Genomic DNA, 15,491 nt, shown 5'->3' on the forward strand with positions numbered 1-15,491 from the left:
GGAGAGAGTACATAACTTTTATCATATTCTCAACCTATTCAAAGAATAAATGACAGGGGACTTCCCTGGCAGTCCAGTGGTTAAGAATCCGCCTTCCAATGCAGGGGACGTGGGTTCGATCCCTGGTCGGGGAACTAAGATCCCACATGCTGCGGGGCAACTAAGCCCACGTGCTGCAAACTATAGAGCCCTCGCACTCTGGAACCCGTGCGCCACAACTAGAGAGAAGCCCATGTGCTGCAATGAAGAGCCCGCGCGCCACAACAAAAAGATCCCACATGCCACAACTAAGACCCAATGCAGCCAAAAATAAAAATAAATATAAAAAAAGAATGACAAAGATGAATCAGCAAACGTGAGTAATAATATGGTAAAATACAATAACAATTAGTAAAAAGAAAAAAAAGCTCCAATTCTAAGCACTGCTCATGTTAGAACAGCGTAGAGTTTATTAACTCTAAATAACTGAGATGATCCATTCTCAACACATGGCTGTAGAAGACTCTTAAAATTGAACAGAAAAAGTTTTCTCCCGCAGGACTAAATATAAAATGAGAAAACAATTAATTCCAAGTCCTTTAAAAATGTCTTATATTTTCCACCAGCTAAAGCACATTAATTAAAATAAAAAATACACAACTGCTGTACGGCCAGATAAAGCAAAGTACTAAAGGACATCATCGTTGTATAAAAATTCAAATAAAAGCTTGGTCTTAACCAAGTCTTATATGTGTATCTGCACAATTCTGATTTTCCCATCGCTTTCTCTTTTCGCTGATATGGGCTAAAGCCATGCAGGCTGCCTTCCCCAAACCAGGCACTGCCCTATATAAGCAAGCATAATAAATACAGCCTCTAACAGAGAAACAACTAAAGAGCAATACAGACGAAAAGAGCCTGGAGAGCGAGGAGACGGGGCAAGAGGTGGTCTCCATGACGGCAGCGTCAGCTCACTGTCACTAGAACGACCTCTCTGGAACCACACTTCTTTCTTTTTTAAAAAAATTTATTTTATTTATTTTTTTGCGGTACGCGGGCCTCTCACTGCTGTGGCCTCTCCCGTTGCGGAGCACAGGCTCCAGACGCACAGGCTCAGCGGCCATGGCTCACGGGCCCAGCCGCTCCGCGGCATGTGGGACCTTCCCGGACTGGGGCATGAACCCGTGTCCCCTGCATCGGCAGGCAGACTCCCAACCACTGCACCACCAGGGAAGCCCTATTTAATTTATTTTTTGGCTGCATTGGGTCTTCAGTGCTGTGCGCCGGCTTTCTCTAGTTGCGGCGAACAGGGGCTACTCTTCGTTGCGGTGCACAGGTTTCTCGTTGCGGTGGCTTCTCTTGTTGCAGAGCACGGGCTCTAGGCACGCAGGCTTCAGTAGTCGCAGCACATGGGCTCAGCAGTTGTGGCTCGCGGGCTCTAGAGCACAGGCTCAGCAGTTGTGGCACACAGGCTTAGTTGCTCCGCGGCATGTGCGATATTCCTGGACCAGGGCTCGAACCTGTGTCCTCAGCATTGGCAGGCGGATTCTTTTTTTTTTTGTTAAACATCTTTATTGGAGTATAATTGCTTTACAATGGCGTGTTCGTTTCTGCTTTATAACAAAGTTAATCAGCTATACGTATACATATATCCCCATATCTCCTCCCTCTTGCGTCTCCCTCCCACCCTCCCTATCCCACCCCTCTAGGTGATCACAAAGCACTGAGCTGATCTCCCTGTGCTATGTGGCTGCTTCCCACTAGCTATCTATTTTACATTTGGTAGTGTATATATGTCCGTGCCACTCTCTCACTTTGTCACAGCTTACCCTTCCCCCTCCCCATATCCTCAAGTCCATTCTCTAGTAGGTCTGTGTCTTTATTCCCATCTTGGCAGGCAGATTCTTAACCACTGCACCACCAGGGAAGTCCCCACACTTATTTCTTAACTTCACAGCCACTGGCTATATTTCTATAACATGAGAGAACGATAGTTGTTAATACCTTAACACTGCCTTGCAAAGTTTTAAATAAGTTTTAATAAAAACCTTCTCACTCAAGATACAACACCCAAAACTTTAAGAGTGACTAGTCTCTTCAAGTCATGAAGAGGCAAAATGGTTCTTATGTGTTTCTTTTTGCCACTTTCCTAAATTTTCTATAATATACACATATCTCAATAAGAAAAAGCCAACATAAGTAATCTTTAAGAATTAAGAAAGAGCCAACAGCTGAACTCCCTAATATATTCAAGAAATTTCAATAACCATAATAAAACAGCATTTCTTTAGGGTTTTAAAGAGCAATCTTTTCATGACTGTAATTGAAGACGGATTTAATCCCTGCCTAATGGCAGTACTAACAAAATATAAAGTCCTAATTTAAAAACAAAACAGTTGCAGTATTTAAGTCAAGCTTCAATTACAAATAAAATATGGTTAGTATTAAGTTTTTAAGAAAGAAAAGTGTGTCTGGCTCACAGGATAACCCTCACTGTCATCTTTCCACTGCAGCAGCTCCTGGTTAAACCGCAATGCTCCCTTATCACCACCCCCTCCTGCTGCACACTGAAGTAGCTCACTCGAGAGGAGCTGAGCCTTTCACATCATACTTCAGCGCAAGCGGGACTGTCACTGGAGGAACGTTAGGAGGTGTTCAGCTGTTCACTGTCTCTCCTCGGCAGCTGCCGAAGCCACGCACTTAGAGCAGGATGTACCACAAGAGCAGACTCCTGACCCTGACTTCAGCCCTGGACCAAATCCAAGCATTCCAGAACTCCCCACCAATGTGGGTCTGAACAGAGGCAGAAGCCCTACTAGGGATCTGCTTCTGATCTGAGCTGGCTCTTAATTGGTCAACTATGACCAAATTTAAACTGAAAAAGATTTTGTCTTTAGAACACCTAATAGTGTGATTTAATCTCTTGGTATTTATACTCTGCACACACTCAAAAACACAGAAACCCCATTTATAATTTCTTATTATGTATAATCTTCTAATTGTGCATACTAGCAAATGAGAAAAATGACTGACATTCCCAAATAGCAGATAGACTAAGCCAATCATATTTTGCTTGGAATATCTACTGATAAAACAATTTGTGGAAAAACACTGTGCTTTCCTATTTAAGGTTCATTTTATCTAATTTTAAAATGGTTTGCATGTCTAGGGCACACAGCAGCCAAGTGATGAGGACAGAGGAGGGAGCTGCCTGGAACTATGCTTGTGTAGCAGGAAACACTGAGGCTGCACAACTGCTACCACAGGCACATCGATCATACAATACACATGTGGATAAACTGAAGATTTTATAAGGCTGTATTTCTTTTTTTTTTTTCTGCGGTACGCGGGCCTCTCACTGTTGTGGCCTCTCCCGTTGCAGAGCACAGGCTCCGGACGTGCAGGCCCAGCTGCTCCGCGGCCTGTGGGATCTTCCCGGACCGGGGCACGAACCCGCGTCCCCTGCATCAGCAGGCGGACTCCCAACCACTGCGCCACCAGGGAAGCCCCAAGGCTGTACTTCTTAATGGAGAGTAATCACAACTTTATTCTGCGTACCACACATTCATGAAACTTTCACAGATGTCAGTGAAAAGTTTCTATGTAGACTAGGGTGTGCTTAAATATAGGATCCACTAAGTATTATTTCTATATTGAAATTATTTATAATCTGAAACATTTATCATTTTTATGGAGAGCACATTAAGAGAAGATATCTGCTATGGCTTACTTTACCAAGTATTTACCACTTTTTAAACTGTAAACTTTAAGTTCATATACTCTACTATTGATGGCTTAGGGTATGTTTACGCACTGTTACAATTCATAAAACTCCAAACGCACAGTAACAAAAGCATTCATTTGAAGGCATTATCTACCAGAACATATGCTTTATAGAATAAGAGTAAGTGGTAATTTTTTACTCAGGTTCAGCTAAATAAATATAATTGCAAAAGGGAATATTAAAAAACGCTTCTGCTTTTATATTACAATTTGATTTTCTTCCCTTCTTGGCCCCCTTGTGCTCCCTCCCCAAAAAGCACCTCCACAGATTTGCAGTTAAGATACAGAAAGAGTGTCGTATCACACAAGGAAGGAAAGTAAGACAACCTCTCATTCATGCAGGACAAATAGCTATGCCAAAAGCACAAATTACATCTAATTAGAGGGTATAACTTTGTCATCTTTTTTTTTCATAATCTGGCCATTTACACACTTTGATTTTTGACTTCCATTTGGGTTTACTAACATCAAAGCTTTGTCATCACTTATATGTTTCCAGAGACATTTTTACCTGAGGCAATAAAGTATAAACACTTCTTTGCATTCTTGCTGTACTGCTGTAAGAAAGCTTTGGTCTTCATTAGGCTTACAATGTTTCATGGTTATTAAACTTCTGCATGTTGCTATAAAGTTCATTGCCCTTGGCATACCAATTTTAAATGTACTATCGTTAAACCCAATGCAGTGCACACAAATACACTCCAACCAAGTAGACTCCAATATATTATTGTTTTACTCTTGCTAATGTCTTACTAATGTCCTTTTCTCCCCTTTTCACAAAAATAATGACTACAAATATACTCAGACAACTCGAAATAAAAGAATATAAAAGCAATGCCAACTTAATTTTATGAATTGTTTAGGGCTCTTATAGCAAATTAGAATAGTTCCATCTCATTAAATACATTATTTGAGCTTTTAAAATACTCATTGATATGCAATAGAAAAAGAGAGTCCTGCATCTAACGACACGGCTTTCCCAGTTAACATATTTCTGTTTGACTATTTAAACATGATGATCCACATTCCTTGCTTTTATTTATTTAAAATTTGTGATCACCATTTGTTTTAGTCAGGTTGTACTCACAAAATGTGAGTTCAAAATGTGAATTTAAATAATATCAAAGAAACACCATATTTGATGTTCTCTTACTATTTTAGAATTTTAAAATTTAATGCCACGATGCAATATATTCTTCTCATTAAACTCATAATACCAAGGCTTCTTTTGTTTTAGACATTAAAATTAATTAATCAATCTTTGGCTGCATTGGCTCTTCGCTGCTGTGCGCGGGCTTTCTCTAGTTGAGGTGAGCAGGGGTTACTCTTCGTTGCGGTGCGCGGGCTTTCTCTAGTTGAGGTGAGCAGGGGTTACTCTTCGTTGCGGTGCGCGGGCTTCTCATTGCGGTGGCTTCTCTTGTTGCAGAGCACGGGCTCTAGGTGCGTGGGCTTCAGTAGTTGTGGCCCGCGGGCTCTAGAACACTGGCTCAGTAGTTGTGGTGCAGGGGCTTAGCTGCTCCGCGGCGTGTGGGATCTTCCCGGACCAGGACTCAAACCCGTGTCCGCTGCACTGGCAGGCATATTCTTAACCACTGCGCCACCAGGGAAGCCCAAGGCTTCTTAAAAATAGTTCGTTAGGTAATATTTTTTAGCTACATTGGAAAAACTCACCAAAAGCAAGCCATCAGAAGTTTGTGGCCAGTGGTCCTATATTCATCCTAACTACTGTCTCGAAGCTCTCGTTCTTCATGAACGGCGTTAAACCTGTCGCTCCCTCCCTCTCTGGGTTTTCTCTCCAGCAGCAGTCATTAACTGCTATGATCCTTCTGACCCACCCACGTTTCCCTGATTCTACCTCCTAGTTTTCTGGAGCAGCTCACCATCAGGGTCTCCTGTCTACAGCCAGCTGTTAGGGTTAACCATGCCCTCTGCTTTCACTCCTGTCAGGTTGAAGGAGGAAAACTTGTTAGTCTCAAAGCCCAAACTTCTACCTGGGGTTTGACTCCAGGTAACCTCCTTCCTCAAAGACCTCCACCTATAATCACCCCCACAGAGCTGGACCAATTTTTGCCTCCTTATTATATCATTCCCCCAGCCAGCATCTCTTTTAATACCCTTTACAGCAACACTTCTAGAAAGAAGCATCTCTATTCACTTTCTTTGCTTCCTCACTTCAGTCTCTCCTCAACACATTCCAATTAAATTTGCCCCCAGTATTTCACTGAAATGCCTTTTGTCAAGGTTACCAACAACTTCCCTACTGCCACACCCGAAGCTCAACTGTCTGTCCTCACCCTCTCAGTAGCAACAGACTTTAAGTGAGCTACAGATTCGAAGCAATCCCTATCAAAATCTCAATGACATTTTTTATGGAAATAGAAAAAAAATGCTAAAATTCATATAGAACCACAAAAGACACTGAAGAGTCAAAGCAATCTTGAGTGAGAAGAACAAATCTGGACGCATCACACTTCCTGATTTCAAAATCTATTCCAAACCTACAGTAATAAAACCAGAAGTAGCAGGTGCTGAAAAGTATGGTACTGGAATAAAAACAGATAATACGGACCAATGGAACAGAAAGAGAGACCAGAAGTAAATTCATGCATTTACAATCAACTGATCTTCAATAAGGGTGCCTAGAACACGCAATGGGTAAAGGATAGTCTCTTCAATGGTGTTGGGAAAACTGGACAGCCACATGCAGAAGAATGAACTGGACCCTCATCTCACACCTTATACAAAAATTAACTCAAAATGGGTTAAAGACTTAAATGTAAGAACCAAAACAGTAAAACTATGAGATGAAAATATAGGGAAAACTTCTTGACATTGGTCTGGGCAATGATCTTTTTTTTTTGGATATGACACCAAAAACACAGGGAACAAAAGCAAAAATTCTCAAGGCTACATCAAACTAAAAGGCTTCTGCACAGCAAAGGAAACAATCAACAGAGTCAAAGACAACCTATGGAATGGGAGAAAATATTTATAAACCATACATCTGATAAGAGGTTAATATGCAAAATATTGAGGGAACTCAAGTCGATGGCAAAAAAACAAAACAAAAAAACCTTGATTAAAAAATGGGCAAAAAGGGGCTTCCCTGGTGGCGCAGTGGTTGAGAGTCCGCCTGCCGATGCAGGGGACGCGGGTTCGTGCCCTGGACCGGGAAGATCCCACATGCCGCGGAGCGGCTGGGCCCGTGAGCCATGGCCGCTGGGCCTGCGCGTCCGGAGCCTGTGCCCCGCAACGGGAGAGGCCACAACAGTGAGAGGCCCGCATACCGCAAAAAAAAAAAAAAAAAAAAAATGGGCAAAGGATCTGATTAGCATCTTTAAAAAGCAGACATACAAAAGACCAACAGATAAATGAAACAGTGCTGACAATCACGAATCATCAGGGAAATGCAAATCAGAACCACAGTGAGGTATCACCTCCCACCTGTCAGAATGGCTATTATCAAAGAGACAAGAGATAAGTGCTGGTGAGGATTGGAGAAAAGGCAACCCTCAGGCACTGCTGGTGGGAGTGGAAATTGGTGAAGCCACTGTGGAAAATCCCTCAAAAAATGAACACTACAACTACCGTATGATCCAGCAGTCCTGCTTCTGGGTATGTATCTAAAGGAAGTGAAATCGCTATCTCTAAGAGACACCTGCACTCCCAGGGCCACTGCAGCTTTATTCACAAGAGCCAAGCTATGGAAAGAACCTGTTTGCATCAGCAGATAATGGATAAAGACAATATCGATACACACCCTCACCCACGAGATGGAACACTATTCAGCCTTGAAAAAGGAAATCCTGCCATTTGTAACAACATGGATGAACCTGGAGGACATTATGCTCAGTGAAATAAGCCAGATACAGACAGACAGATACTACATGGCTCACTCATCTGTGAAATGTGAAGAGTCAAGCTCACAGAAGAACGAAGTAGAATGGTGGTTGCCAGAGGCTGGGGCATGGGGAGATGCTGATCAAAGGGTAGAAGTGTCAGTTACGCAGGATGCATAAGTCCTGGAGATCTAGTAGACAGCATGATGACTATACATATACACCATACATACAATACTGTATCATATGCTTGAGGTCTAGATCTTAGACCTCAAGAGGGTAGATCTTAAGTGTTCTCACCAACCCCCCCTCACCCCCCCACAATGGTAACTTCATGAGGTGATGGATGCTAATTAGCTTGACTGTGTTGATGATCTCTGTTACACAAAGAAAACATCAAGTTGTACACCTTGAATATATACAATACACCTCAATAAAACTGAAGGATAAACAAAAACCCCTTCCAGGAGTGCTTTTAAAAACCTGGGAACGGGAGGGACTGCATTCTCCAGCCACCTCTCTTGGGCATTGCTCCACCCGATGCCGCCTCTGCTTAAACCACAGGAGCCATGTGTAACTCTGCCCAAGCCCTGAGAATATACCAGACTTTAGACTGGGTGGGAGGTGGGGAGATCAACAGGTTGTAAGAGAACACACCCTTTCCAGTCCCGCACCCAGACTTGCCTGCGTGCTCTAAATTCTCCTGCCCTCAGGCAAGCAGCCCGCCCTCACCAGTGGAGCCTGAGCCACACTCACGTCCTTAGGGGGCTGACTCTTCACGGGAAACACTGGCCATGCAAACCCAAACCATTCTCCCCCAAGAGGAATTCAGCCAGTTGTTAACAGACAGACCTTGTTGTATTTAAATCTTTAGTCAGTGTAATCAATACTACACAAAGTGTGTGTCATGCATTTAACTACAATATCAAAATATAGTGTCTATTAATACAGTTGGTTTTAGCCATATGTCAGGATTATTTTCCAAATTTAAAAATAATTTAATTGGCTTGAGGTTTAAAAGTTGAAGCATCTCAATAATTCGAATGAAAATGCAATTAATTTTATTCTAAAATTTATTCTGCTTTTTAATGTGATAGCTCAGGACAAAAGCTTGCTGTATAAAGACAGATATAAACATTATGAATTAAAATTAAATGTCATACACAGTAATAGGTGAAATGGACCGACCTTTAAACTTTTGAGACAAAGGTATACCAATTATTGTTTCATTATAGATTTCATCAATTTATTTACCCATTCAATAAATACTTAGCACACCTACTATGCACAAGACTCTTTTCTAGGCTCTTGGGATACAGCAGAAAAGAGCAAGGTTTCTTATTTACTTAGGTTTCCTACTGAGAAAATGGCATATGTCTCTATGACTCTAAGTGTGTAATTGAGTATACATAGGACATTTAGTAACTGAGCTGATTCTGAACATTTCTAGAAACTGCCTGCCTATTATGTCTACAAAGACTAATCAAACCAAAGTTTGACAAGGTCACTTCATTACATAGTGCAGTTCATTTATTTACTCTTTGGATAAACATTTATTACGTGCCATTGTGTGACTGTGAATGTTTCAGGCACCAAGAATATAGAGATGAAAAAGATAAGAGGCCATTCTTCTGGGGGAGACAAAATAAACAAGTAGATAAAATAATTTCAGGGAGTGATAAGTTCTACAAAAGAAAAGAAAAATGAATTAAATGTTAAGAAACGCTTCCAAGGATTTATAAATACAAATTTAAATAAACATATCAAAGGGAATCTGATACTTATGAATCTACAGAATAAAAAATTTGGATTTATTTAGAATAAAAAGCATTTATACAGTATTATAGACTAGGTTATATAAAACAATTCTACCTTAAACATGGTGGACAAATTTTTCATTAAAAAGCAAACCAAAAAAATCCTATTATGAAGTCAGGGAAACATATATTCAATATCACATATAATTTGAAAATTAATATAAGGCCAAAAATTATAAAAATTTAGAGAATAAATGAAATACTCATTCAACAAATCAATAAGAACAAATAAAATATTATCACTGCTGTCACCTGCAAACTGTAATGCATTTAACTTTGGCTTTATGGTTTTCTCTTTACTTTTTCTCCCCCCTCAGTTTTAGGCCTTATTCACAAGGATTTATAATATCAAAATGATTCAGAAAAGCTTTACTTTTAAGTCTGATCTTACATGCCATTGAGGATTTACTTAGTAATATGGAGATGTTTGTTTTCATCAGTTTTTGGTTTACCAATATATTATTTCTAGCTTGCAATAGCAAAATACAGTAATAGCAAAAAAACTTTTACATAGTATTGAAATTCCTGCAGGAAGATTATTTTGCCATTGCAACTTGAAAACTCTAGAGCTCCTGTTTCTCCATGAAATAACTTTCTATATTTTTTAATATACCAAGGTTTATTAAGAATGCAGCTATCCTTTTAAGGCAGAATGGACTGGAATAATAGAATAATCTTGTCTTCTCCCTTCTATCATTTATCTGATTTTACTATGCCAGAATCAAATATAATAATACTTAAAGAGAGTAATACTAAAATCTAGAACAGTTTTCAAATATACTTAAGTGTTTCAGAGGAAGCAGCTTACATACAAGTAACTGACAGGCTGACATGCTCTAAAGCAAGTCATGCCCTAAAGGATATCTGTAGGAGCAATACGTTGTTGTCCAGATGTAATCACTTGTTCAGGACTCCTGTAGGGATCCCCCGCTTCAGGCCACTTCGCTTTCACCAAATTCACCAAAGACCTACACAGTACTCGCTTCCGCTAACCCAAAGAAACCTGGAGATTTTCGCTTTTACGAAAAAAGGCAAAAATCGAAAAAACTGCTCAGCTTTTGTTTTTCAGCGACCCGTTAAAGGGGCAGCGCACAGCCCAGGCAGCAAGAGCGGCCCTGGGGACTACACTCAGCATCTCAGCATCAGATGCCAGAGCTCTGAACTCTGTCTGTGAGCTTCTGTGCTTCATCTCCATTTATTTTGTGCCTCCGTTAGCAAGACGTGTCCTAACGGCTCCTTCACTTTATGCCATTTTGGCTTACAAAAGGTTTCACAGGAATGCTCTACTTTTGGATAGTGGGGGAGAACCTGCATATTTTCTGAAACAATACAATTACATTTTACACAAGACTCCTGCAACTTAGCCTCTGCAAATTTATCTTCTAAACTTCTTTCAAATTCATCCACTAATTTAGCCATCACCAACTCTCTCCTGAATTATTTCAACAGCTCCTGACCTCATTTTCAATCCATTCCCTTCACTAAAGTCTCCATACTCTTTCCAAAGGTCCAAGTCAAATCTGCAATAGAGTAATATGTGTAATTCTTGATTTATGCGTTAAATAACATGATATGGTGGCATGTTTAATAAGCGCTGTAATTTCAAAGAAGGGATACTTTGAGATATCTGTAACAACTGTATCAGAATAGGAAAAGGTCTGAGGCTGAGGTTGTTATACTGTCGGTTACCGTTAATACTTCTGTAGCTAGTTGCCTACATTCACAATTGAAGAAAATGTTAAGTTCACAATTGAAGAAAATGTTAAGTTATAGGTCAAAGAAAACAAAAATGTAATCTTTTTCTATTTAAATTCAAAGACTCCCTGAATTCTATGCCTGTATTCTTGGGGGACCATGAAGGTTAAGAAGCCCTATGACGGCTCCCTGCTGTCCTCAGGATAAAAATTTCTTCATGACCTGATTCCCTGCCACCTCTACCTGTTCTGAACCTCATCGTGTACAGCTCTCATCATACTGAGTCCAACTCCTCCCGCCAGACCTTTGCAACACTGTTCCCTTGCGTGCAGTATTCCTCCCCTTCTCTTTGCCCAGCAAACTCCATTCGTCCCACAGGCATCAGTTTACAGGTCACTGCTCAGGAACCCAAGCTTGTGGGAGGGGCTCTTCCAGGTGCCCCCAGCACTTACCACCACTATCGCCCTGTATTAAAACTGCCCCCGCACTAAACTGTAAGCACTTGAACCATGTCTTTAATTCCCCACTCCTTGCATACTGCCTGGCACAGAGGTAGCACTTCAATAATTGTGGAAAGAAGAAAGAAAGAAGGGAAATGCCAAAATATCTTCTGTTTCATGAGCTTGAATTCTACCCTTAATTCCTGACTGACCCTCACAAATGCAAGCACTGGTCACAATGGAAATCTGAAGCGTATGAGTATAAATTCACTATTTTTATTGGAAAAATCACTTACTCTGATGACTGAAAATGAAGGACATTATCACTATTATTAAGTCTATGTCAGGAAGACTGTACCACCTTGCAATGCTAAGTAAAATAACTATATAATACATAAAAGTGTATCAAGAGCACATCTTTCTCAGCAGTTTTCGACCATGCACACATGACTCCAAAGCGGCGGCGGTGCTGATGGCCGGGGCAGCGGCGGGATTGACAGGCCCTCTCTTAGGGAAATGTTACCCCAGTCAGTGAGGTGGAGGGAGTTTTCAAACTACAGGCCCCTCAATTCCTGCTGTATTCAGCCACTGCTGCTGAGAAGAAGGTGAGGTCATCTTCAAGTCCACTGGGGTGGCAAAAGGACGAAAACCACTGTTTTAATAAAAGTGGTCCAACAGTAGATCAAGCAAATGCTGTGTCAACAGACCTTGTAAACCCACTGATAATACAATGGTTTCTGTATTACTTTAGCTGAACTGAAAGTACCAAAGGTTGCAGGGAGGGAAGGGAGCTGGGGAGAATTCAAAACACCACACTGGTGTAAAGTTTTAGTGTCCTGTCAGGAACTGAAAACACAAACAGGCTAGCAGTGGGCCACAAAAACACAGTGACAAGGAGGGACTGAACCCGGAATCTACAAATTGCTGAGGGGGTAAAACTGAAGCCATTTCTGGGCACACGGAGTGAACCCCTTTGATAGAAAGTGTGTCTGAGTAGCGCTAGGTCAGAGCGTGACGACGGATGGCTCTGCGTGACAAAATTTAAAAATGTGGATTTCATCCTAGGAGCACGAGGCACTAATGGTTTCTGAAGAAGCGTATGTCATGTAGTTAAAGTGATTCTCTTGGGAAGATTAAACAGGATGAATTAAGCGGTTGAGAACAGAGGCAGAGAAACCGAAGATGGATAATAAACTTAATTGCTTGACACAAAATGAACAAAAATACTATAAAACACCGTTAGACAGATCCTTCCACCTGTAATCAGAACTGGTATGAGAATGGGGGGAGAGTTATTGCCCGTTTTAACATTGTGGCCTCTTAATTGAATACAAGCAAACATACTGTATGTCAATACTTAACTTTAATTCACAAGGCCTGCTTTCCTCTCTTTTGTTGTATATGACCGTTGAGTTTTTCAGAACTCAAGGCACTTAGAAAGGCATAATGTAAATCTAACCAACAGAAAAAGAATACTGCTTTTAATTTTCAAAAATATTCACACGAACTTAAAAGAATTAAAATGTCCTTTAAATATTTAAAAAGTAGTACTCTTTTTCAAATGTTCAAATGTTTTGCGTGACAATTTGATATTGAACCAGGGAACATGACCTTTACTTTCAAACATGGTAGTTTTAAAAGAAACGTCTTTTGCGTGGTACTCAGTCCGCGGAAGCATGAAGGTTTACGACATGTGATACTGTTCCTGACAGTTGACCATCAAACCTGGCAAGCATCGACCAGCCAATTGCCTCTTTTATTATTAAAAAGGTCACCTGTTAGGACAGCTGGACCACGGGGCGCAGCTGCGGGCCCGGGCGCACGGGACACGCCCCCACCGTCCCCGCGGGTCCCTGGCGCAGGCTGCCGGGGGCCTCCCCAGCCCCCCACTCCTCACCCGCACCCTCCACCCGCCGGGCGTCCGAGGACTGAGGGGCGCGGCGGGGCTGCCGGACGGGGCCCGTCCCGTACCTGGGCTACCACGGTGAGGCCGCCCTGGGGCGCCGCCATGTTCACGCGGCCGTGGTACCATGCTGCTCCTGCTCCCGCCAGGGCCACGCCGACCACTGCCGCCGCCACGGGCCCGGAGCTTGGCCGCGCCCGCCGGCCGGCAGCCACCCCGCGCCGCAGCCTTCCGCCCCAGGCCGCAAGCCGTGCGCCGCCCGCCGCCGCCGCCGCCATTTTTGCGGAAGCGCCCCGTCGCCGCGTTCGCGTCGCTTCCCACAGCTGCCCGAAAACTCGCGCGCGGCCGCGGTGTCGCGAGACCCAGGCAGTCTCCGCCCCGCCCCCGAGCCCACGCGCTGTGCTGAGGGCGGGGCCTCGGGGAGGGGCGGGGCCTGGCAGGGGCGGGGCGCAGTGGCCGGGTGGGAGTGGGCACGCCGCCGGGTGCGGCACCAGGATCGCCGTGCCGTGTGAGGGGGGGCGTGTCCTGTGGGGCTAGGGCCGGGCGGGGGTCAAGGGCCTGGGGCCGGGGTCGCGCGAGGCGGCTGGCTGGCTGGCACCGGGCGGCAGTCGCGGTGAGCCGGGAGCCGCTTTCCCGGGGGGCGTGATCAAGGCGGTGCGACAGGGTCTCTGGTGTTGGGCGCTGACGGACACGCCCTGCGGGTCCTGGGAACCGGGTCGGCTCGGCAAACAACGGGCTGCGTTCCGAATCACTTACCTGAGTCAGAAAGCTGCTCAAGCTCTACATGTTTCCGCACAGGCCTCGAGGACACAACCTGGTTTAAAAATATTGTATTCTATTGTCTCACTGTGGCAGCTAAGCAAACTTCTTAAAAAATGTATTTTTCAGTTGTGGTGAAATATACATAACACTATCACCTTAACCACCTTTTAGCTCACAGTTCGGTGGTATCAAGTACATTCACGTTGTTGTGCAACTATCACCACCATCATCTCCAGGACGTTTTTTGTCTTGCAAAACTGGCGAACTTAAAAAAAAAAGCGTCTTCGCTGTCTTTTAAATCCTTCCAGTCCTTACATTCTCATCTGCTCTTTGGTTTTTGCTAAATCATCTTCTTTCCCAGCCGCCTAACTTTGACGAAGTAGTTTTTTTTTTTTTTTTTTTTTTTGCGGTACTCGGGCCTCTCACTGTTGTGGCCTCTCGCGTTGCGGAGCACAGGCTCCAGACACGCAGGCTCAGCGGCCGTGGCTCACGGGCCCAGCCGCTCCGCGGTATATGGGATCTTCCCTGACCGGGGCACGAACCCGCGTCCCCTGCATCGGCAGGCGGACTCTCAACCACTGCGCCACGAGGGAAGCCCTGTTTTTTTTTTTTTTAAATAAAATTTTCTGTTTTTAAAAAATGTATTCTATTTATTTTTAATTTTTTTTTAATTTTTGGCTGCATTGGGTCCTCGTTGCTGTGCACGGGCTTTCTCTAGTTGCAGCGAGCGGGGGCTACTCTTCGTTGCAGTGCGTGGGCTTCTCACTGCGGTGGCTTCTCTTGTTGTGGAGCATGGGCTCTAGGCGTGCGGGCTTCAGTAGTTGTGGCACGTGGGCTCGGTAGTTGTGGCTCGCGGGCTCTAGGGCATAGGCTCAGTAGTTTTGGTGCGTGGTCTTAGTTGCTCTGTGGCATGTGGGATCTTCCAGGACCAGGCAATCACTATTTGCAGAGTGTTGGCTTTAAACTCTTCTAATAAAAAGTGTTTGATGGTGTCTATTATCCCACCTGGCCCCGAGTCAGATGCAGCAGCACGCCTTCCCCACATCTCTAGCATCAGGGACCCAGGTGTTTTCCCCAGCACAGGCTTGGGCAACACCTCAGTCCTGGCCGTTCCACTGATTATAAGAAATGATTTAGCTGAGGCAGATGGCTTGGCTTTGTTTTGTAGTCTCTGATCCTCAGATTCACTGCTCTTTACTTTTCAGAGTAAATTTACTTAATAAACTTGGTTCAGCCTCTGAAATGTCCCTAAGCCATCAGAAGCTTTACTGGG

General features: G+C 43.4%; 1 protein-coding gene across 1 annotated transcript in view; it reads right to left on the minus strand.

Moving 5' to 3' along the window:
- Positions 1 to 13,769, minus strand: part of MICU2 (mitochondrial calcium uptake 2) — an 89,073-nt gene extending 75,304 nt beyond the window's left edge. The window contains exon 1 of the mRNA XM_032611106.1: positions 13,525 to 13,769. Coding sequence (XP_032466997.1) covers positions 13,525 to 13,734 — 210 coding nt within the window. The 5' untranslated portion in view covers positions 13,735 to 13,769. The remainder of the gene's footprint in view (positions 1 to 13,524) is intronic.
- Between the last annotated feature and the right edge of the window lie 1,722 nt (positions 13,770 to 15,491).

The sequence above is a fragment of the Phocoena sinus genome, chromosome 18 (genome assembly GCF_008692025.1).
Source record: "Phocoena sinus isolate mPhoSin1 chromosome 18, mPhoSin1.pri, whole genome shotgun sequence".
Lineage (NCBI taxonomy): Eukaryota > Metazoa > Chordata > Mammalia > Artiodactyla > Phocoenidae > Phocoena > Phocoena sinus.